General features: G+C 62.6%; 1 protein-coding gene across 1 annotated transcript in view; it reads left to right on the forward strand.

The window, feature by feature from the left end:
- Positions 1-21,639, forward strand: part of RASGRF1 (Ras protein specific guanine nucleotide releasing factor 1) — a 57,303-nt gene that overhangs the window by 4,734 nt on the left and 30,930 nt on the right. The window contains exons 2-7 of the mRNA XM_006905373.1: positions 6,744-6,850; positions 7,720-7,867; positions 13,731-13,823; positions 15,871-16,124; positions 20,137-20,216; positions 21,466-21,637. Coding sequence (XP_006905435.1) covers positions 6,744-6,850; positions 7,720-7,867; positions 13,731-13,823; positions 15,871-16,124; positions 20,137-20,216; positions 21,466-21,637 — 854 coding nt within the window. The remainder of the gene's footprint in view (positions 1-6,743; positions 6,851-7,719; positions 7,868-13,730; positions 13,824-15,870; positions 16,125-20,136; positions 20,217-21,465; positions 21,638-21,639) is intronic.

Here is a 21,639-nt window from a genome sequence, read left to right on the forward strand (position 1 = left end):
TCGCGCCATCTCGCGAGATCCGAGACAGCGTCCCACGTGCTCCGTGCGCGCGGCGGCCACGTGAGCAGACTTCCCAGAGACACGTGGGGCGAGCGGCCGGCCACGCCCCGTCCTCCGCGCGGCTACCGCTGACACCCCAGTCGGTTTCCCCGTCAGATGTCACCGTTATTGACGCTTTAAGCAGTTTGACCCTCACCGAACGTCACCGCTAAGTGCCCTTCGGCGCTGGCACGGAGCGGATGCGGGCGGAGCGCTGCAGAACCCAAGGCCAAAAGTGCTCACGCACAGTCGGCGCACTTCGCTGCGTGCCTGCGGTGTGCCGGGCCCCAGAGGGCGCCCCCTGCCCCCCTCAATCATCCCGACAGCCCCGTGAGGTCGCCGCTGTCGACCCACTTTTGACGGTGACAAAACCGAGGCTCCGAGCTGTTCCCTCGCGTGTTCAGGGTTACAGAGCGTGTGCCAGGCATGGCTGGCCTGGGCCCCCAGGTCGGCCTGACTCCAAAACCGGAGCTTTGAGGGCCGTTTGAGCTGATCGTCCTCCGCCGAGAGACGTGGAGAAAAAGCAGCAACAACAGGGAAAATATGTCACCATCGCTCCAGTGACTTCTGCTCGGGTGGCAACCCTGCAACTCAGACCCCTTGAACGTGGGGGCAGCTCACCAGAGGCAGGCATCCGCGACCCGCCACCCTGGGGCCTGTCCCCCTGGACTCCGTGGGAGCCTGGATCCGTGCCCGAGTGCACGCAGCCAAGAATGGGGCTCAGCCCCCGATGTTTACGCTGGGACGCTGGGGACACACAGATTTGAGAGGCGCGCAGAACATTGCCAATGCCCAGATGCCTCCGTGAGGGCGACTGTCGTGCAGGGAGCATCTGGGAGCCGTGGACACCCCTACTGCCCGCCCCCCACTCAGAACCGCGCAGCCTTGTTCCCAGCTCATTCACTGAAGCGTTTCTTACTCGGCCTCTGAGGAGGCAGCGCTAGGGAAACGCGGTGGGTCTCTCCTGGAACCGCACAGAAGGGCTGTGGATGCTGGTTCTGCCACCTCCTCCCTGGGGAAGGTCTGCCCTCTGAGCCTCCGTTTCCCCATCCGTGGGATGGAGACCGCAATAGAACCTGGCCCACAGCCCTGCTCTGAGTAGTAAACTGGGCGCCGTTTCTAAATTCCCAGCACAGTACAGGGGGTCTTAGCGATTCACTGTAGCTGCTGCCGAGTCAGCTTTCAGCTGTATGGCCAGCTCTTCCGCAGGGAACCCGCGGGTCGCCTGGGTCTCTGGCAGGTCTGAAGCAAGTCACCAGGGAGTGGGAGCCCTGATTCTGGTCGTAAAGAGAGGGCGGTGAATCCCAAGTCGGAGAAGCTGTTGGTCTCTGACATAGCCTGAGCAAGGTGCCCCTCAGGGACGGGGATGACCGCTGCAGGAGCCTGTGCCATCCCTGCTGGCCACAGCGCCACCAGCCTGTCAGTCTTGCCTTCTCAGTCTCTCTCAGACCACCCGCCTATGGCCACCTCTTCCTCCCCCACTCTAGTCCAGGCCGCTGGCATCTCTCATCTGGGCCTAGGCGGTGACCTCTTAACCGGCGCACTAGTCAGGACCGGGTTATGTTGCAGTGACAGCTGTGCCTCACCCCGGGGCCAGGAGTGTCAAGTTCGCACCCTGTAACAGCTCCGAGTGCTATGCCCACGCCTTCCCATCCAGCCGCCATTCAAGTGAAGCGCCTTTTCAGACGGCAGCCTGCCAAGTCCTGTTCACGCCTATTCTCTCCTGTAAGCACCACGTTGCCCCTGCACCTGCTGTGGAACATCGGGGACATAGACTCCTCACGGGGCGTATGACGATGCTCAGACGCATGCAGCTCATCTGTCAACCTCGTGTCTGTTTCTTCCAGGCCCCGTTCTCACTGCTAGGAAATGTCGGTCAGAACCCGAACCTGGCCTCCCCGTTGCAGGTCCTTAAGGGCAATGGGCATCAGGCCCATTGTTAAGTTCGGCAAGGTACAAGTTAGAGACCGCGTCTTACTAACCCAGCAGGGCTAATGCAACCTCTTTCCCATGAAAAATGCGATAATTCTTTTCGAAAGGGTCCGTCCTACCTGAGTTATTCTGTTTTCAAATTGGAAAATCCAACTCAGAGCTTAATAGAAAAGCCTTTCAAAATTAATTTTGGAAGAGCGAATGAATAACTGTCATTTTTTATTACAAACAGAAGCCAAAGGACAGCCGTGTCCAGATTTTATTCGGCAACTCCCAGCGCCGTGCTTAGTGGGAGGGGGAGGGGCAGGCTTGTGAGTTGTGGTGATAGGTTGGAAGATGTGCAGGCAGGACCAGTGTGACATCTGTGATCTGGAGCAGTACACTCTAAAACTCAGACCAGTTGGCAGCAGAGGCTCGGAGGGCTGCATGACACAGGCCGTGGGTCGAGCACCGCCTAGTTCAAGGCTGATTCTCAGGCCCAGAGCTTTTACCGGCCTCTTAAGTTCTGAGACTGTGGCCGTTCCCCCCACCTCCTTCGCCCAGTCCCAGTGGGGCAGGCAGGGAGTATGGGTGAGTGAGTGTAAGGTATCCAGGAGGTCGGTCCCGGCAGCGGGCCTCAGCTCTGGGCTGGGTGGTGGGCCAGACCGGTGCGTGACTCAGGCCCCATGGGAGACAAGCTGGGAGCTGGACGGGGGCCTGAGACAGGCCCTCAGCTTGAGGACAGAGCAGAGTCCCGGGGCAGTAAGCAGGCCCTGGGGAAGTCTCACCCTCGAGAACCCAGAGGCAGAGGTTGGACGGAATGGGGCCACTCACTCCAGGGCAGAGGGTCCCGGAGTGGGGTCCAGCTCCCGTGTGAGGCCCCATCAGGTGAGGGCTGCTGTGGGAGCACCTGCGAGGCCAGTGGAGACCCACAGGTCCATCAAGCAGACCCAAGGGGGAAACCCGGTCCCTCGTGAGGGCCGTGTGCCAGGCAGGAGGGTGGTGCAGTCAAAACGGGACCTCTCCCTGCCAGGGCTGGAGGACAGGGTGCCTCTCACAGGACCCTGTGGCTGAGAGGTGGAAAAGGGACTGGGGTGTCCAGGAGGGTATAAGGAGGAGTCTGGACGGATGGCCCTCCTTAGGGGAGGAGAGGAGAGATGGGCTCCAGGCCAGGGCGTGTGTGCTCAGCAGGTGTGTGTCCCCAGCATGGCCCCTGTGGACCGGGACATCAGGCAGCATCGGGTAGAGAGGATGGCTGAGGCACAGTGTCAGCTGGGACCACAGCCCCAGGGGCGGGGCGGGAGAGAGGAGCCAGGACCCAGCGAGGGAGAAGCTGGCCCTCGGCAACCCCAGCTGCCCCGCCCTTGAGGGGGCACGAGCAGGGCCCAGTGGGTCTGGACTCTGGACAAGCAGGATGAATGAGAGGGAGTAAGACCGGGGCAGGGAGGCCAGAGACGGGCCGGCTCACGGTCCAGGTGGGACACGCTGGTGCTTTGAGGCAGGGAGTGGCAGCGAGGACGGGAACACACAGGGTCTAGAGATGCTGAGGAGCATGGAACTTGGTGGCCACTCGCTGTCAGGAGTGAGAGAAATCAGACTCAAAGACGATGCAAAGAAGGCCAGAAATTGCCGACTCGTGATGAGCCTCGATCTTAGCACAGCTGTCACTACTGGGTTCATGAGCCTCTCCCTTACACCAGTGGCGAGATCATGTGCGAGCACGTGTGTGTGTGTGTGCACACGCACGTGCACATGTGCGGTTTTTCGTTTGTGGTTCTTTTTAAAACAACAGAACTTCACTCACCGGCCTGTAGGCCAGTGGTCCGCGGGCCCACGCTCACTCTGGAGGCTTCGGGGGGCAGCTTCCTGCCTCTTCCATCTGGACCGCGGCCAGCAACCCTGGGCGTCACCCGACCTGCACACACCTCTCTGCCCTCGCTGCCTCCCTCTTCACGTGGCTTCCTCCCCTGCGTGTCTGTGTCCACCGTTCCCGCTTCTAGTTAATGCAGTCTGACGTCATGGCAACTTGATCCCATCCGCAAACAGGCTGCTTTCAAATGCTCGCAGATGCAATCAGACGCGGATCCGCGGGGCGCTGTGTGTGCCCGCAGGTGAACGCACCGCGCCCTCTCCTGGTACGCTGCCGCTTAGGTTGACCAGTCCGTCACATGGACCTTGCGAGCGACTCGGCCGCTTTACTGACCACGACTGAGCACCTCTTCTGAATCAGGAGCGTTCGCGGTGTCATCCGTTTTAAACGACCCTGTGGAGGGGGCTGTATCGTCCCCATCCTGTGAAAAAGAAAATGCAGAAGCGAAGAGACATGTGGGAGACCCCAAGCCTGAATAAAACGTGATGAATTTGAAACCAGGTCCCAAAGAGGACTCCCCGGAACCCTGGTTTGATGGAATGTTGCTACGGCTTCCAAAAAACAAAACTGAAGGGGTCCAGGAAAGGCTCCTCCGCTGCAGGACTGCTCAGTGCCTTTACGACGGGGGTGGGCCTGCCGCTGTCCCTGAGGAGCCACAGACGTGCTTCAGGAAGAGCCCGCGCCCCACCTCCGCCAGCCACTGTCACCGCCCATGCTTGAGAGGCCAACTCAGTGTCACCTGCTTGTGGCTTTTGCTATCAATTAATCAATAAGCCAGGCTCTCGTGTCCTGCTAACGCCTTCAGCCTGCAGTCACCCGTTCACAAATGAAGGCTCCATGCGCCCAGGCCAGGCTCGGGGCCAGGCTCGAGACCCTTCCTGGCCAGGAATCAGTTATCCGAAGGAACAGGAGCCACAGGAGCCCTTCAGAGCAGCTTAAGCGGAAGGGAGGATGCTCTGGGAGGAGTCACATGGTGACAGGGTCCCAGGGAGAAGACGGGCATCTGTCTCCTGGGCCAGCAACCGGCTCTGTGCCCCGCCTGGCTGCCTGGCGCTCGCTCCTGCCCCAGGGGCTCCGCCTGGTGTCACCGACAGAGCCTCGCTTCTGGGTTTGCACCCCGAGCCTCACCTGCCGACAGGCTCCTTCGGGGCGGGACCTGCTTTTTCCATCTGAGGGTCAGTGAGGGTTTGTCCTCCCGGCTGCTCTGCCCTCTAGCTGTGTGGCCTTCGGCAGGGGGCTCTGCCTCTCTGAGCCTTAGGTTCCCACACTGGAAAACAGGTAACGACACCTGTCCCAGCTGGCGAACATAGGAACACATGAGCTCAGGGCAGACGAGCATTCGTGTGTCCATCATTTCTCGGGAGATGGGGGAGGGGGTGTCGGGAACCCACCTGCGGCTCCGTGTCCCACCCACTTCCTTCCCGTGGGGGAGCAGTGCCCACGGAGCCTTCCGAAGACAGTTGCTTGAGGCTGTGGCTGACATTTCATTCTACACCCCAGTTATCTGTTTCCTAGGAAACCAGTGAGAGACGGTGACTGCAACAACCCACATACACACACGCGCGCGCACACCCTGGCTGCCACCCAGACTGACAATTAACAGAAATGCCATAAATGTCAGCAAAGCTAAATATAGTTTCTGCGCCCCACCTGGACGGCTGCTCCCTGCCACCCGACACCTGGGAACACAGGGACGAGGATGGTGCCCTCCCTGACACAGCGCCACACTGCGGCACCTTCCGAACGGGCAGGCTCCAGGGCCCCAACCTGCACCCCGCCACCTGCCTCTCCTCTAGTCCCACCAGGACCAGACCCAGGGCGCCTCCTCAGACTCCACCCCCAGCACATGGCCTGTGCACCCCTGTGTCGCCAACGCCTTTCCCAGCTCCCCCGCCGCCTGAGGGCGGCCCCCTCCGCCCCATTCTGCAGCCCGCAGTGACGCGCGTGCACAGCAATGCACGGTCTGCAGGTCCGTCCCCCACACCTGCCGCCCTTTACCCAGCCGATGTCCCCCAGTGTTCGGCGCCCCCACCCACCTTTTTTTTGTTTTTGCTCAAACCAGAGTCTGAGAATTGTCATTCTGGCTCTCTCCTCCACCTGTCCCTCCACTCAGCCCACCGCCCTGCCCTGTCCCCCGACCCGGCTTGGTCCGGGCACCCCCATTCCCACTGCATGGCCCCTCCCACCCTCTAGATGGCCATGCGGCCCCCACATTCTTTCATCCAAGGGAAATAAAACCGGGACCAGCGCCCTGGCCTCTGGGGAGCCCTCTGCCCCCTGGGGCTGGAGCCGCGTGTGGTCCTCTCTGCGCCCACAGCCCCTTGTGCACCTCACTGCAGCGAGGGTCACTGCACCCACTGATCCAGCGGCTCTACCTGTGTTCACGCGCATCACGATATTACAGATACTCGCCCACCGGTGGCTCCCCTGCACCCTGGGAGGTCAGGGGACAGGCCCTGTGGGTGACCAGCTCTAAGTCACTCAGCTGCACCCCACACAGAGGTGGCTTCCACTGGGCTGTCCTAGGGACTGTGTCTGTCTGCTCCACGCTCTGACCCCGGGACCTAGAAGAAAACACAGTACATTTTGGCGGCGTAAACTAAACGCGGGCTTCTCTGGACTGGTATCCAGGTCCCGAGGCGCACGCTCCCCCGGCGTGTTCCCCCTGCCTGCCTTCTAGCTCACCCGACGGTGGAAAACTGGCTTTTTGCGATTCGTTGGCATGTAGGGCCTTGCGGGTTCGTACGACACCCTGAGCCTCCATTAAGAGTCTGGAAGTGCTAGCTAGAATGGCCTTCCGGTGGTCGGGAACGACGAGTCCTCGCCCGGCTGGCGTGGCGACAATGCTCCGCCGACGGCGAGACGCAGGAGGGGCGGCCGGGCCCGCACGCAGCCCACTGACCGAGGCGTCTTCTTGGCGCAGCATTATTTCACGGTGAACTTCAGCCACGAGAACCAGAAAGCCTTGGAGCTGAGGACAGAGGATGCAAAGGACTGTGACGAGTGGGTGGCCGCCATCGCTCATGCCAGGTACGTCTCCCCACAGTCCCGGCAGAAGGGCTGGGCCCAAGGGGCCATCCTGAGCAAACCCAAACCGCAGGAGGCACGGCAGAGGGGGAGGGGAGGGAGCCATGGAAGACCGGCAGGGTCCCCCAGAGAGGCCCGGAGTGCGGAGTCGTGAGAGGCTGTGGGGAGCAGTGTCACAGCCCCCCAGCGGCCCCACCCGGGCTGGCTTTCATTCCAGTGGGGTCTGAGCACGTTCGGTGGGACTGAGGGTCACGTGGCTAAGGGCCGCCAGGGTTCCGCCCAGACGCGTGGGCACCGGGAGCCGGGCCTGACTTCCCCCCTGGGCCACTCTCTCGCCTGTGGACTGACAATCCACACCTCTGTGGGCTCTGACGCGGGACGGTAGCCCTGCTCCCCCGCCCTCGCCCCCAGCAGTGTGTGCCCCGCTCATGAGGAGGACCAGCGGGGCCGGGTGGGGGGAAGGCCGAAGCAGGGCATGCGCTGCAGAGAATGCAGGCTCCAGGCCGGACTGAGTTTTCAGGGTCCTGCGGAAATAATGGGCTTGTGGGCCAGCGTGTGGCCCCGGAGCCGACAGTCCCCTGGCAGAGCCGACTACTGTCCAGGGAAGGGACACCCAGACTCACCTCTCCGGGCAGATCTTTCTGGCTCAGTGGACAACGGTGTGCTTCTCTGTCCTCCTCCCTGCAGCATCTGAGCTCTGGGGGACGGGCACCCCCTGAGATGATGCCCAGGGCCTGATAAAGGTGGAGACAAACGCTCGGCGGGGTGGCTTGGGGAGCGCCTCCCGAGTGCGGTGGGGGCGAGCCCCGATTCCGGGGCGATCTCTGGGTGCGGGCCTCAGCGTCTCACGCACCGTGCTCATCCGTCCACAGCTACCGGACGCTGGCCACTGAGCACGAATCGCTCATGCAGAAGCACCTGCACCTGCTGCAGATCGTGGAGACGGAGAAGACCGTGGCCAAGCAGCTGCGGCAGCAGATCGAGGACGGGGAGGTCGAGATCGAGCGACTGAAGGCAGAGGTGACCCAGGCCCCACGCCCAGCACCGCAGACCCCAGCTCCCCGCAGGAGGGGGGCACGTGACGGGCCGGGGGGCCTCCTCCCAGCCGCGGCTATGCCGGCTTAGGGAGTTAAAGTCGGCGATGCTGGCGGATGGGGGAGGCCGGCAGCCAGATCTGGGTGCAGACCCCACCTCTGCACCCTGGAACTGCAACCGGAGCAACCCCCCCAATCTCTCCGTGCTTCCGCTTCTCCCAGGCTCTTTACCCTCAACCCCCAAGGCCGTGAGGATTGGGCGAGGTGCTTATGGGCACGTTCCCAGCACACCGACCAAGCAGTCCACATGACCAGCCCGAAACGCGGGGGACACAGGGTCCCAGGCGTGTCACTGGCGTGTGGGCTCCTGGCTCAGCGCCAGGTAGTCTCTCTCCTCCGCCCGGCAGGACGGGAGCTCCTCAGGGCCTCGCGGGGCAGAGGTCGCCGGGCCAAGCCTTCGAGAGCTTTGCTGCTCCCGAGCGCTGCCTGGCACTCATGCCCAGGCTCCCGCCCCACCAGCCAGGCTCCTGCCGGCGCCCCAGGGCTGTGAGCAGGCACCTCTGGCCTTCGGACGTGCGGCGCTCCTGTTTGGGGTGCCCTTGTCACTCCCACGTGTCCCTGCCTGGGGCGACCTTCCTGGGCTCAACGGCCACATCAGAGCGGCCCCACTGGCCCGGGGGGAACTCCCTGAGGGCAGAGCTGGCCTTACCGCTCTCTCCCTGCTGCCCAGCACATAGTAGGTGCTCGGTCAGGGCTTAGGGAATGAATGGGCGTCAGACACCAGATGTGGACGCCTCTACCCTTAAGATCGGCTTGCGGTGCGAGGCCTGAGTGAGCGCTGTGATAGGCCCAGGACCGAACCTAGGCCAGGAAGTGGGTCGGCCTCCAGATGGCCAAAGCCGGTGTGGGTTTGTATTGTGCGTGACCTTAAAATGTTTCAGGGGTTCATGGGGCAGAGAGGGGTAGTGAGAGCAGGTGATGAGAGCGTGTGTGCGTGTGCATGCGTGTTTGTGTGTGCGTGCATGTGCATGTGTGTGTGCGTGCGTGTGCATGTGTGTCCTTTATGTGCATGTGCGTGTGTGTGCATGTGTTTGTGCGTGCATGTGCATGTGTGTGTGCGCGTGTGTGCTTTATGTTCTTTATGTGCATGTGTGTGTGTGCGTGTGTGCACACACGTGCATTAGAGCAGCAGCAGGAGTCCATCCACGGGAATGTGGGGCAAATTGCCTCCGACCAAGTGCGTCACCCTCCGGGCAAAGGTTTTCTCAAAGGAGACTCCGAAAGAGAGGCCAGCGAGGTTGAGCCTCCGGGCTGTAGGCTCTCCCACTCTGCAGGGCGCAGGGCACCCGTTTGCTGTGGGGGCTCCAGGAATGTGGGGACAGACCCCATTTCCCAGGAAGCAGGCAGGAGGCACCGAGAGGCCCAGGAAGGGACGAGTGGCCCCGTGACAAACGCAGAGGTCTTAGAAGTCAGAACTGGGAGGGATCTGAAGATGCTGAAGTCCCCAGAGGGACGGACTTATCCAAGGTCACCTCCAGCGCTGGAGTCTGGGCTCCGACTGCGGCTGTGCCCCCACTGACGGTCATCTGAGAGCCAAGCAGGTCCCCAGAGGGACGGACTTTTCCAAGGTCACCTCCAGCGCTGGAGTCTGGGCTCAGACTGCGGCCTGTGCCCCCACTGACGGTCATCTGAGAGCCAAGCAGCGCACCTCAGGCCCCACCCCCTTTCTCCTGAGGATCCCCCGGGGTTCAGTTTCTCCTGCCACCTCTGGCTCTCAGATGCTGCTCCCCCGACTGGCTGTGTCCACTCCACCCTCACTGCCCTTTACCCCTGGGCGGTCACCACGTGCACACGTCAGAAAGAGCTACGACATGCAGCCATGACAAACAAGCCCGATGTTCTAGCGGCTTCGAACAGCAATGGCTGCTTCCTCAGCCTCGCGGGGCGTCCACAGTGGGTTCCGCCCCACGAAGTTCTCAGCGTTGGGGACACGGGCTGCTGGCGCCCACCAGGAAGAAAATCACCAGTCACATCAGGGGAGAGGAACATGGCTGCTGATGTGCGACATCTCTGCTCACTTCCCATGGGACAAGCAAGTCCCATGACCACGCCCCAGCTCCGGGACCTGGGGAAGGCAGTCCTGCCACCAAGTGTCTGCGAAAGCCCCAGTGACTTCCCGCTGTGGCTTCTCCTCCTGTCCCCGAGCGCCTGACACAGGCCACCTCGTGTATGTAACAACCTTCCTCAAAGGCGTGGACGGGAGCAGAGAGCAGGCTCCCACCACGGGGACAGAAAGCGGCTTAAAGACGACAGGAAGACCCCGGCCTCACGACGCCCCGCCTTCCTGCCGCCAGGGTCCCTGTGCCACGAGGTCGGCGGTGGCGGTCATGACGTCTCTACAAGCCCCTCGCCCCGCCCCCGGTGACATGCTGGCACTGCCCAGACCGCCTGGCAGGAGCCACTCGCTCCGCTTTCCAGAACGCGCAGGCTGGTCATTCACCCCGTGGGGGCTGAGAGCCAGCAGGAGCAGGTGGGCTGGTGCCGTGGGAACGGGCAGCGCTGCCCCCTGGGATTTTCCTCCCCATGCTTCGGCATCGGCCTCTGCCCAGGACCAGCCGCACACCTGGCGGGGCCCAGTGCGGGATGAAAACGCGGGGCCCCAGGAGAGTCGAGGCAGCAACAGCAGAGCGTCGAGCAGCGCCGGGCCCCGCTACGCCTGGGCTCTGCCCGTCCCAGAACCCGGGTCTCTTCACCTTCCCTGCTCCCCAGCCCTGGGGCCCCCGCCCCAAGCCCCTCGCCCTGGAGGGAGCAGGTCAAGCCGAACAAAAGCCCACCCGAGACTCTGTTCTCTTCCCCCACCTCTGACCGACCCCCACGGCCTCGCCTTCCATAACGAAACACTCCGAAGACTGTCTGACAGCGAACCAATCAGTTAACGAATAAGTTAACCAATAAATGAACTAATCAATTAGGCAATTCGTCAATTAACCAATTAATAGCTGAAGCAACAAATCAATAAGCTAATGAAGTGGAAACCGAGGAGAGGGCCCCAGTGGGGGTCAACCCGGAGAGCGGCGGGCAGGCCCCAGCAGGCGAGAGGTTGCAGGGGCTGCGGCACGTCACTGCCCGGTGACCCTGCGGGACACGCTCGCCGTCGGGGTTCACCTCCAGCCGTGGAATCGGTTTTGCAAACAGACTTTGACATGGACCCCAGCGCAGACACCAGGGCGCTGAGAGGCCTGATCCGGGAGACATGGAATAAGGTGCTGGGACCCTTCCCCAGGCAGAGCGTCCCCAGCAGCCCTCGCCAGGCTGAGGTCTGCTTCCCACCTTGCCTGCCACTCCCCATCCCTGCCGCCACCCCACACACGCACCCTGTGGGGCCCCGTGACCCGGCGCACACAGCCCATCCCTGAGCCACCGCTTCTGTGGGCGTCCGGCCCCCTTCGTAGGCTGGAAGCTCCCCACGGGAGGGACGTGACTTCTCCGCTCCAGCTCTGTGTCACCAGTGCCGAGGACAGTACCCAGCATGGCAGGCCCTCCAGGATGTGCTGACGGGGTGGGCGCAAAGGCAGGCCAAGATGGGCGCCAATCGAGAAGAAGGAGAGAGGACCAAGTTACACGGCGAGATGTGCAGAGACCTTTGGCAAAACCTTGGCTGCTGACAGAAAGGAAACGTGGCTTAGTTCCCCCGTCAGCTACTGCGCTGGCTGAGGGGACTCGGGGGAGGGGAGCAGGCCGGGCCAGGAGCCCTTGCGCAGGGTCCGAGGAGGCTGCGGGTGGCGGGTGGGCCGGCGCTGACTCAGACCCAGCGACTCGGGGCTGAGAGCCCACGTCCCCACGGCCACCACTGACAAGGGCCAACTGAGCCGGTGCTGGACGTCAACCCAGAAAACCAGAGGCCAGAGCAAATCCACCCACAAGTCCCTGCCTCCGTGAGCTGGCCGGGCCCCCACCGCCATCCGCAGACGGGTCCTCGCGTGGTGGCCTGTGGCCCTAGTCCCGCAGGTCCCCACGACTCTGCGGAGCTTCACCCACCCGGCCTGGTCCTTGGGCGAAGGCCCCGAGGCTGCCTGTGCGCACAGCAGAGCGTCTGGCCTAGTTGTGTCTATTTTTTGCCCCGGCCCCTGCTGAGCCCGGAGTCCTGGATTTAAATACGGACGACTCACACACACGCCCACCCAACTAGGGGGAAAGGGTGCCCTGGGCAGATTCCGAAGCTGGCACAGAAAGCAGGCGGACAGGGAGGCGACGCTATCGGGCCGGCGTGGGGTGCGGACCAGGCGTGCGGGTCACCGAGGCTCCGGGAGTGCGTGTGTGCATGTGTCCCCTAGCCCTTCTGGGGTCAGACCAGACAACCAGCCCTTATATCGATGTGCAGAGGTTCTCAGAGAATCGGGCAGGGGCGGGAAGCGCCCCAGCCGCACCCAGAATTTCTCGATTCGATATTTTCAGCAGCTCTTCAAGCCTCGCTGGGTAATTTTAGCAACTGGGAGTGGGGAGCGGGTAACTGTTCCATTTTGCTTTCAAAGTGCTGTTTTCGCTCAACTGTGAGAGCCCATTCATCCTGCGAAAAAAAGGCCTTGAGGGGACAGAGCCACGTGCTCCGGGGAGGGAGCGGCGGCTCTGCGACAGTGTCCCCGTGCTGCTATCTTTAGACGTGTGGGGCCGAGTGACGGCGGTGTCTTCCTGTGGTTGACGGTCTTGTTGCTCTGGTTATTATGATTATTATTTTAATCACTTGTTAACGTGGCCACGTGTATGTGCTGCATGCCAGGCCGGGAGCAAGTTAATGAACAGGAAGGGGCCCGGGCCCGGCCCCCCACTCCCCACCCCGGAGCTCTCGGCAAAGACGGGGAGGACACGGGCGATGCGGCATTCAAACACTGAAGGGCAGAGTCCGCGGCACCGGTGAAGGTGACAGCGAAGACTGGCAGACCCGGGCTGGTGGGGAGGGGCCTCGCCCGGAGGACGTAGCGCCGGCCTGTCCCCCTGAGGAGTCCCAGGCCCCCCCACCCCGTGCCGACCTCTCCTGAGCCCCAGATCAGGCAGACAGAGATTTTTAGGGCAGCTCAAGTGTTCGTCCCCAGGGCCGCCCCAAAGAGGGCTCCAGGTCGGGGACACTGGCGGCTGTGGCTGGCGGGACCGCGCCCCAGACGCCGGCGCCCTCCCCCAGCAGACTGGGTGGGCTTCTAGGGTGGCTGGTTAGAAAAAACAAAGCGACTCCCAAGTGTCCATCGGGAGATGAACAGAGAGCAAAACACGATCTATACCGACAGCGGCGCATCCCTCGGCCTCGCAGAGGGGGGGCATCCCGACGCCGGCCACGCCATGGACGGGCCTGGAGGACACTGTGCTCAGTGAGACAAGCCCGTCAGAGAAAGACAAGTACTGTAGGGCTCCCTCCGATGAGGTCCCTGGAGGAGTCTGATTCACAGACGCAGACGGCGGACGGTGGGCGCCGGGGGAGGGGTGCAGTTAGGGTTTACCCAGAACGGTTTCACATGGGACGATGACAAAGCGCTGGCGATTTGAACTGCGCAGGTAAAGCCAGCTTCAAATGGCAAACTCCATGCTACGCACATTTCACCACAGTATAAACGGAAAATTCAAGGTGGCGATGTTTGAGGGACGGGGGGAGGATCCCAGACCAAGGTCAGGCTCCCAGGCCGGACGCGTGAAGGGCCTGGCCCGCGGTCACTCACAGACGTCCAGCTGGGCGAGCTCCCACGGCGGGGGCGGCCTGAGCCGCGGTGCCCTCAGCTCTCGGGGGAGTGGCAGGTCCCTGCCACCACGCAGTGCCTGCTGCCGCGGCCGCACGGGACAGCCAACCTGTGTTTCTGCTGCAGATTGCGTCCCTGCTCAAGGACCACGAGCGTGTCCAGTCCACCCAGACCACCGCCCCCAACGACGAGGACAGCGACATCAAGAAAATCAAGAAGGTCTGTATGGTCCTTCCCGGCTGCACGACGGCCCCAGCCCTGCTCAGAGCCACCTGACCCAGCCCCCATCCCGCTACCCCCCGGCGCCCTCACTCAGCCCCGGACAGAGCCGGCGGCCGTGACCCCTGAGCAGTGCCATCAAGCCACCACTTCCGGCTGTCCCCGTGGTGGGGGGATGGAGCCCGGGTCGTAGGTAAGAAAGCTGAGGCTCCTGGAGAGGAAGGCAGGAAGCAAGGCGCGGGACTCAGCCCAGAGCTTCCCCCATGACACCAGACGGCCTCCGCCGGACTCCCAGGCCCCCTCGCCGTCACATAAACACTTCCTCGCAACTGCCCCCGCCCCCAGCCCCCAGTGGACCTCAGCAGAGGACCCCACAGTACTTCGCACTGGTTTCGCCCTGTTAGAGTCCAGAGGGTTGGCCGTCTCAGACGGTGCCGGGTCCGCCCACCGCAGGGCACCGACCCCGTGGGGTGCGGGGAAAGCACACGCTCGGTGTCTGCCGCTCGCCAGACTGAGGCAGGGGAGCCTGACTCCCCCGAAGGAAACAAGTGAAACCAGACAACCCCCTGCCGAGAGGCAAAGGGACCCCGAATGCCACCCAGACCAGACACAGGCCAAGTGCAGCCTCCTAGCGTGCTTGGGGTTCAGAGCCCGCGCGTCGTTTGTCACTGGCTACCAGTGCTTTGACCGCCGGACATTTCACATAGGAATCCGGGGTTCCGGTTTCTCAAGCGCAGGGTTAGCGAGCACTCGTTCGTTTAGCGCTTTCCCCTGGGGAACACTATTCCCCAACCGCCCCTGACCACACGCCCTGAGGTTTTCTCATCACGTGTCACACGGGGGGAACTCATGCACAGACAGGCCAAGGGACTTGCCCGGGCCACACAGCTGGCTGTTTGCAGAGTGACGGGTAAACCCTGGACATCAGGCTCCAGAGCCCACGTCCTTGGTCCCGGGAAAAGCAGGAGGTCCCGCAGCTCCAGGCCCCGCCCACACAGGGGCGCAGGCAGGAGGCGTGGCTCGGGGGGCCCCGCCCCGCGGACTGCATGCGCCTATGGCACCCGCCAGGCGCCCGCGAGCACTGGGATGTCCCCCGGCCCGAGACAAGCCCCACCAGGCAGGGACGCCCTGGCCGTCCTTCTCTGCTGTGGCCCCGCTGGGCCCCATTTTGAGAAGCCATCCCGGTGGGAACACGTTACGTACCAGCTGAACCCCGCCTCCTCCCCTCTAGTCACCCCACTGCAGCCTCAGAGCAAAGTGTGAGGGGCTCAGGCCTGGCCTCTCCTCTCCCGCGAACACCCTCAGCCAACAGGTCCCACCCGCACGTGTGATCCAGCCCCCAGGCTCCCGTCCAGGCTCCACCCAGCGCCGTGCAGACCTGAGCTCAGGCCGGCTCAGCACAGGGCGGGCAGGGACCGAGGCAGTGCCTTGGTTGGGAGCATGTGCCTCTTGGGTCCAATTCTCCTCTCCCAAGTTCCTGCCAAAAGGAGGCGGGACCAGGCACCCGACTCCCAGAAAAGCCAGTGGAGCCCCAGAGTCGCTCCCCACCCCTCCACACCCCGCGCCAGGCAGGAAGGTGAGCCTGGGCCTAGAGGAACTGCTTGGCCAACCTCTGTCCAATGTGATAATCGCCCTCTCCCCGGACGAGCTGCAAATGAGACCCCTGGGCTCTCAGGCCGGTGAGGGGACAGGGAGAGGCGTGACCCGTGCCCAGCACAGCCCAGCGCCCTCTGTCCTCGCCCGTCTCCCAGCACGAGGCTGCAGCCCACAGAGCAGGCTCGGGGCGGGGTCCTTGTTAGCACGCAGGGGCCCGGCGCGGCCCGGGGGTCTGCACGTCCAACCAGATGGCGCCCACGGACCACACCGTGGTCCCGCATCATCTCAGCCCCGCCGTGCAGGCGGGAGGCTGGGCTCGGAGGGACCGGGCCTGGTCCTCGTCTGCGCTCTCGTCCTTGCGCCCAGCGCGGACATGACGCGGCGCTCCCGCCCCCGGGGTGCGAGGAGCCGGGCCTGACCGTGTCCCCGCCTGTCCCCGCCGCGCGCCCAGGTGCAGAGCTTCCTGCGCGGCTGGCTGTGCCGGCGCAAGTGGAAGACCATCATCCAGGACTATATCCGCTCGCCGCACGCCGACAGCATGCGCAAGCGCAACCAGGTGGTGTTCAGCATGCTGGAGGCCGAGGCCGAGTACGTGCAGCAGCTGCACATCCTGGTCAACAACTTCCTGCGCCCGCTGCGCATGGCCGCCAGCTCCAAGAAGCCCCCCATCACGCACGACGACGTCAGCAGCATCTTCCTCAACAGGTGAGGCGTGCGCGCGTGCGGCGTGGAGCGGGGCGCCGACGCGAGGCCGGCCGGAGGGAGGTGCCGAGGTCGGTGGCTGGAAGCCGAGACCCCCTGCCACACGGCGTTTGTCTAAGTGCAGTCTCGCCGCCCAGGGGACAGCTGGCCCAGTGTGGGGACATTCCTGATGGTGAAAAGGTGACGGAGGGGGGGGGCGGTGCCGTGGGGCGGAGGCCAGGGCCGCGGCTCAGCACCTAGGACAGCACCCCCGGCACAGAGAACTATTCCACCCAAAACGTCGGTGGCCGAGGTGGAAATGGTAAGAGTTATAAACCGAGCGACAAAAGGCTAAATACGCCCCATTCCTTCACCCCGACACCTCACACTGACAGGAAGGCCAGGTTCGCCTTTACATTCTTAGGCCGCTCCGGTCCCGCCTGGCCGCTGGAGCCACGCACCTCGTACAGGCAGCGGCTTTGCCCAGACGGTGACACGGGCGTCACCACGGGGCTGGCCATACCTGGGGAGGCGGAGTCCCTGCTTAGGAAATGGTTTGAATAAATGAGCTCCCTGCTGGGTGATAAAGGCTGCGGAGCTAGATAAAGGCAACACCCCCAAAGCAGGTAAAGCGGGTGCTATTTACCTCTGACTCTCACCTAGGAATGAAGGTCAATCCTTGTCCCCTACGCGTTCGTTCAACCGCTTTTCTTTCAAAACGGTCACCGTTCAGTCACTTCACTCATTCCATCCGGCCCTCATGGAGCCTGTGCGCAGGGCTGTCCGGGGGCCAGGGTCCCCTCTCCGGTGCCCCCCCTTCTCTGCCGGTGTGGTGGCAAGTTCGAGGGGCCTGTGGGACACCCAGGAGGGGCGTGGATCAGACGTGGGTCCGATGGAGAGATGGAGCTCGAGCGGCTGACAGTCATGGGTCAGGACAGGGCTGACACCAAGGACGGGGCTTCAAATCTAGCGTGGAGGGGGCACTTCCCGGCTCGCCCTGTGGCCGGCATCACTCTGTCACCAAAACCAGACAAGACACTGCGAGAAAACAACAGACCAAGATCGCTCGTGATCATAGGTGCAAAACATTGTCAAATGGAGCCCATAAAAGTAAAAAGGTTAAGACGTCACGACCAGGCGGGGTGGCCCCAGGAACCCAAGGCGCTGCCTCAGCATTAAAAGCCAGTCCATGTGTTTCTGTATTTTCTTACTGTATCAAGTAAGAAAAGGCTCGGTGCATGCAAAGCAGAGGCTCCTGCTTCTCTGCTCCGGGCGGGGGGTCGGGGGTGGGGCGAGTGGGGAGACAGGATGCCTGCCTGGGGGTCACGCCCACGTCGCTGTGGTCCCTGGGGAAGGCCGTACTATCTTACCCTCCGGGCTCCTTAGGAGCACAAGGAGCAGCTGGAACTATTTTTTCGTTAACCTGCTAACAACCCCACCCCCCCAGCACCGGGCAGGACTGAAAGCTGGGGGGACACTCGCGTTTAGGCGCCGTTTGGTGGCCCCTGCTTTGTGCCAGGCTCTGTGGGCGCGTAGCCCATGTGGTTTCCGACCCTCGGGGACATGTCCCGAGGCCGGTGTGAGGGCTCGAAGAGGTGCCAGGTGTGCGGGGGCCACGCAGCGGGTCAGCTGCGTTGATGGCCGGTTAACCACCCCCCCACTCCGCGCTGCCCAGGACGCCCCCTCCCCCGCCCCCAGCAGCTGCGGCTCCTCCCACGCAGGGCACTGGCCTCCTGCTGAGCGCAGAGGCTCTGGGGAGGCAGGACCCAGGGCGAGAACCGAGGCCACCGCACAGCCCGTGGGTCACGAGCCAAGAGCCCCGCCAATTAGAAGGCATTTCTGTGCTCAGCTTGCCCCAAACCTGATGCTACTTTGGTGATTCCTTTGCTGCAGCTCATTAATACGGGTGCTTGGGAAGAGAGGCCTCCCCCGCCCGCCCCCGGTTCCAGGCTGTTTCATACGGGGCGGGGTAACCATGCACTTCTGGAGCGAGGCAGCACCCACGACCATGAGCTCGCACACGTGGACCGTCCCCCTTAGAGAAGCCAGGCCCGGCAAAGCATGCTGGGAACCACAGGCGCCCAAGGGGTCCCTCCCGGGTGACAGATGGATTGTGTCTTGATGGGCAATGGCTGCCAGGAGCCCTGGGTCTGGAAGGGCGGGGCTCAGTGAGGGAGCATGCCACGGCCATCAACTCGTCCTGTCTGCATGGGCTGGGACTAAGGACCGGCAGTCGGGGACTCGAACCCATGAGGCGAAACTGGCGACAGGTGGCAGGCAGCGGAGGGCGGGCAGGGCTGTCTTCGCAGGGAATACCTGGGACTGGCCCTGGGCAGGGCAGGCCCCCTCCCGGGCTCAAGCAGGGGACTGGGAGGATGGGCACTTCCCGCAGGCCCTGCAGAGGGCACCGCCTCGCCCTGGGGCACTGGCCCACCTGGCTCTCATTGTGACATCCAAATACTCGCTGTGCACATCTTCCCCTGGATGTCGTGTCCCTGACTACCTCCCGTGCCACTTGCCGCCATTGGCTTACGTCCCCTGGTTGTTAGGTCCCCTGGTTGGCCCTTTCGTAACACTCATCCGCTAAAATGACGATCGTCAGTGTCTGTGTCCCCCGCTGGACCACAGCGTGCTGAGGGCGGGAACGGGGCCGGCCGTAGGGCACAGCTGTACCCGCTGCACCCCCTGCACCCCCATGCACACAGCTGAGGGGCCGGCAAACTGCAAAAGGCCAGGTGGCAAATAGTTTAGACCCTGTGGGCCAGACGGGTCACGTCAAGACTGAGCAGCCGGACCACGCGTAAACCAGGGGGTCGGCTGTGTTCCGAGGCAGCTCCGCTTACAGACACCAAAACGCGTGTGTCACGGGATTCTCACGTGGCACGGCATAGTCCTTCGATTTTCTTTCAACCGTTTAAAAATGTAACAATCCTTCGAAGCTCGCGGGCTATAGGAAAACAGGAGGTGGGTCCGCATCCCGACAGGAAGATTCTGTGTCATAAAGATGTCATTCTCATGCAAAATATGCTATAGATTTCGTACGATTTCAAACAAAGTGCAAGCCTCGCACAATGATTCTAACATTCGGCTGAAGGAATAAATACATCGGAGTGGATAATAATGTCCTGAAAAGAACAATGAAAAGCTCCCTACCTGTAATTAAAATGTAAAAGTTTATGAATATCTTGAAATTAACGAAACAGATCGATACATCACCAAAAATAGCCCGGAAACAGACCGAAGGATATCAGAATTCAGTAACAGCAACACGGCGGCCTAGCAGAGAAGCAGCTGGCACAGTCGATGCAGGGAACGGGGAAGTCGGCAAACTGAACCGAGGAAGGATCACATTTCCACCCCTTAGTCACATCTTACTCCGGAGAAAACCGTAGTTGAGTATTTACATGTAAAGTCGAAACAGTAAAACCCAGGTGTGTACGTGCGATCCGGGGGTGGGGACAGGTGTGCTGCTCGAGGCCGAAAGGAAACTGTCGCTCGCACGACGGAACAGCGTCCAAAACACACCGAACGCACAGTCGAGGGGCAAACGGCCGGGCGGAAATGTCTGCGATCGCGTGCGTGCCAGATCGTCCTCCGAAGAGAGAGCGGATCTAAAATTAGCCAGAGAACCAAATGGCGAAGGGACGTGAGACTCGAACGGCCAAAACGCAGGGCACGGGTCCACCCGACGCGCCCACAAGGATTCTTTCCCAAGCAAATCCCATCGACACGAGATCATTTTTGGTCTTGGTAGATGGCTGAGTACGCGGTTTCTGCGTGGTGGGGTTCCAGGCGAGACCCTCATGGCTTCTGCCTAAAAATGGAGGCTTCCCCGGCTCCACGTTTGCCAGCTGTAGCTTACAATGTCCCCCACACGCCGTTCCAGCAGCTGGCGCCCCTCTGCTGGACCCCTGACGGAGCTCTCTCGCAGGGTCTCCGTGGAGGACAAGACAGGGCCTTGCTGCTGGGGTCCCGCGGAGCCGTCTCCCCCTCTCCTGGGCCTCAGCCCCCCGCACCTCCCTGCTTTCTTTTTCAGTGAGACCATCATGTTTCTACACCAGATCTTCTACCAAGGCCTGAAGGCCCGTATCTCCAGCTGGCCCACGCTGGTCCTGGGTGAGTCCCCCAGCCCCACCCCGCCCTCCAAGCCTCTCTCTTGGGCCACCCTCCAACCCGGAGGCCCTTCCGTCCTCCCAGAGTGGCACAGGGTGGCCCCTTGAAAGGCCACCAGATCCCTCAGAGGGAGTCGGAGACAGAAGACAAGTTGTCAGAAGCTGTTTCTAGGAGGACGCGATATGCTTCTAGTTCCTTATCTGCTTTTCCCTTTTAAAAATAATGCATACGTACCCATCTGAGAAAGTTTCAGAACCCAGAAAAGTAGAAAACGTTTAAAAATATCAACGGTCGTTCTGCCGCCCGAAGACACCACCGTAAACACTCGGGTGTTTTCCTCCGATCTCATGTAACTGAATATAGAATCTGAATCTCGCCGTGGGCTTTTTTAACCTCGCATTCTAGCGCGTGTTTGTCACACTGAAGGCGTGCTTGCGACAGCCGTGTAGCGCTCCGGTGCCCACGAGCGTGGGCTTGTCGGCAGAGGTTGGGGGTCGTCCCATCCCGCCAAGAGTGGGGGGTCCAGGAAGCAGGTGTGAGCATCCAGGGCTGGAAGGATGGGGCTGCCAGCGGGGACCCAGCCCACCAAACTGGGGGTGCAGAGCTGGGGAGTGGGGGGGCAGGGACACGAACCCAAGAAGGCGTGTTGCGGCGGGAGGGTGTGTTGCAGGGTGGGGAGATCTGGGATGGGGGTGTCGGGAGACCCAGCTCCACGCCCTGCAGACTGACCTGTGACATCACGTGGGCTGTCACAGGTGGGACCCTGGGAGGGGGCCTCATGGGGAGCCCTCAGCACTATGCTGAGAGGGGGCCTGGGCAGAGGGGGTGGGATGGCGGCGATGCAGTTACATCCAGGGCCTCGGCTGACTCCATGGAAGCTGGGGAGCCTGGGCGGCCCTTCGGGGAGGCCCCGGAATGAGACAGGGGCTGGCCTTTCCGCCTCCACCTGGACCTGCCATTGCGTGGGTGTGACTTGTAGAGGGCAGCGTCCTTCTGCTGAGAGCAGATCCTGGGGGGGGGTGGCTGAGGGCCCCCCGCAGCTGGGGAGTGCGTAGCTGGGACCTAAAGCGCTGGGGGCACGGCGCAGCACCTCGTCACCCTCTCCTGGCCCCCGATACGCACGTCACACCTCGCAGGGCCCCCGCTCCCCATCTGAGGCTGCGCGGTGGTCCCCGGGCGGGGCGGTGGCGGCGGAGCCACGTCCAGGGCGGGTGGCGGGGCCCGGCCGCCACTGAGCCCGCGCGCCTTGCAGCCGACCTGTTCGACATCCTGCTGCCCATGCTGAACATCTACCAGGAGTTCGTGCGCAACCACCAGTACAGCCTGCAGATCCTGGCGCACTGCAAGCAGAACCGCGACTTCGACAAGCTGCTCAAGCACTACGAGGCCAAGCCGGACTGCGAGGAGAGGACGCTGGAGACCTTCC

Source organism: Pteropus alecto, unplaced genomic scaffold, assembly GCF_000325575.1.
Source record: "Pteropus alecto unplaced genomic scaffold, ASM32557v1 scaffold60, whole genome shotgun sequence".
Classification (NCBI taxonomy): domain Eukaryota; kingdom Metazoa; phylum Chordata; class Mammalia; order Chiroptera; family Pteropodidae; genus Pteropus; species Pteropus alecto.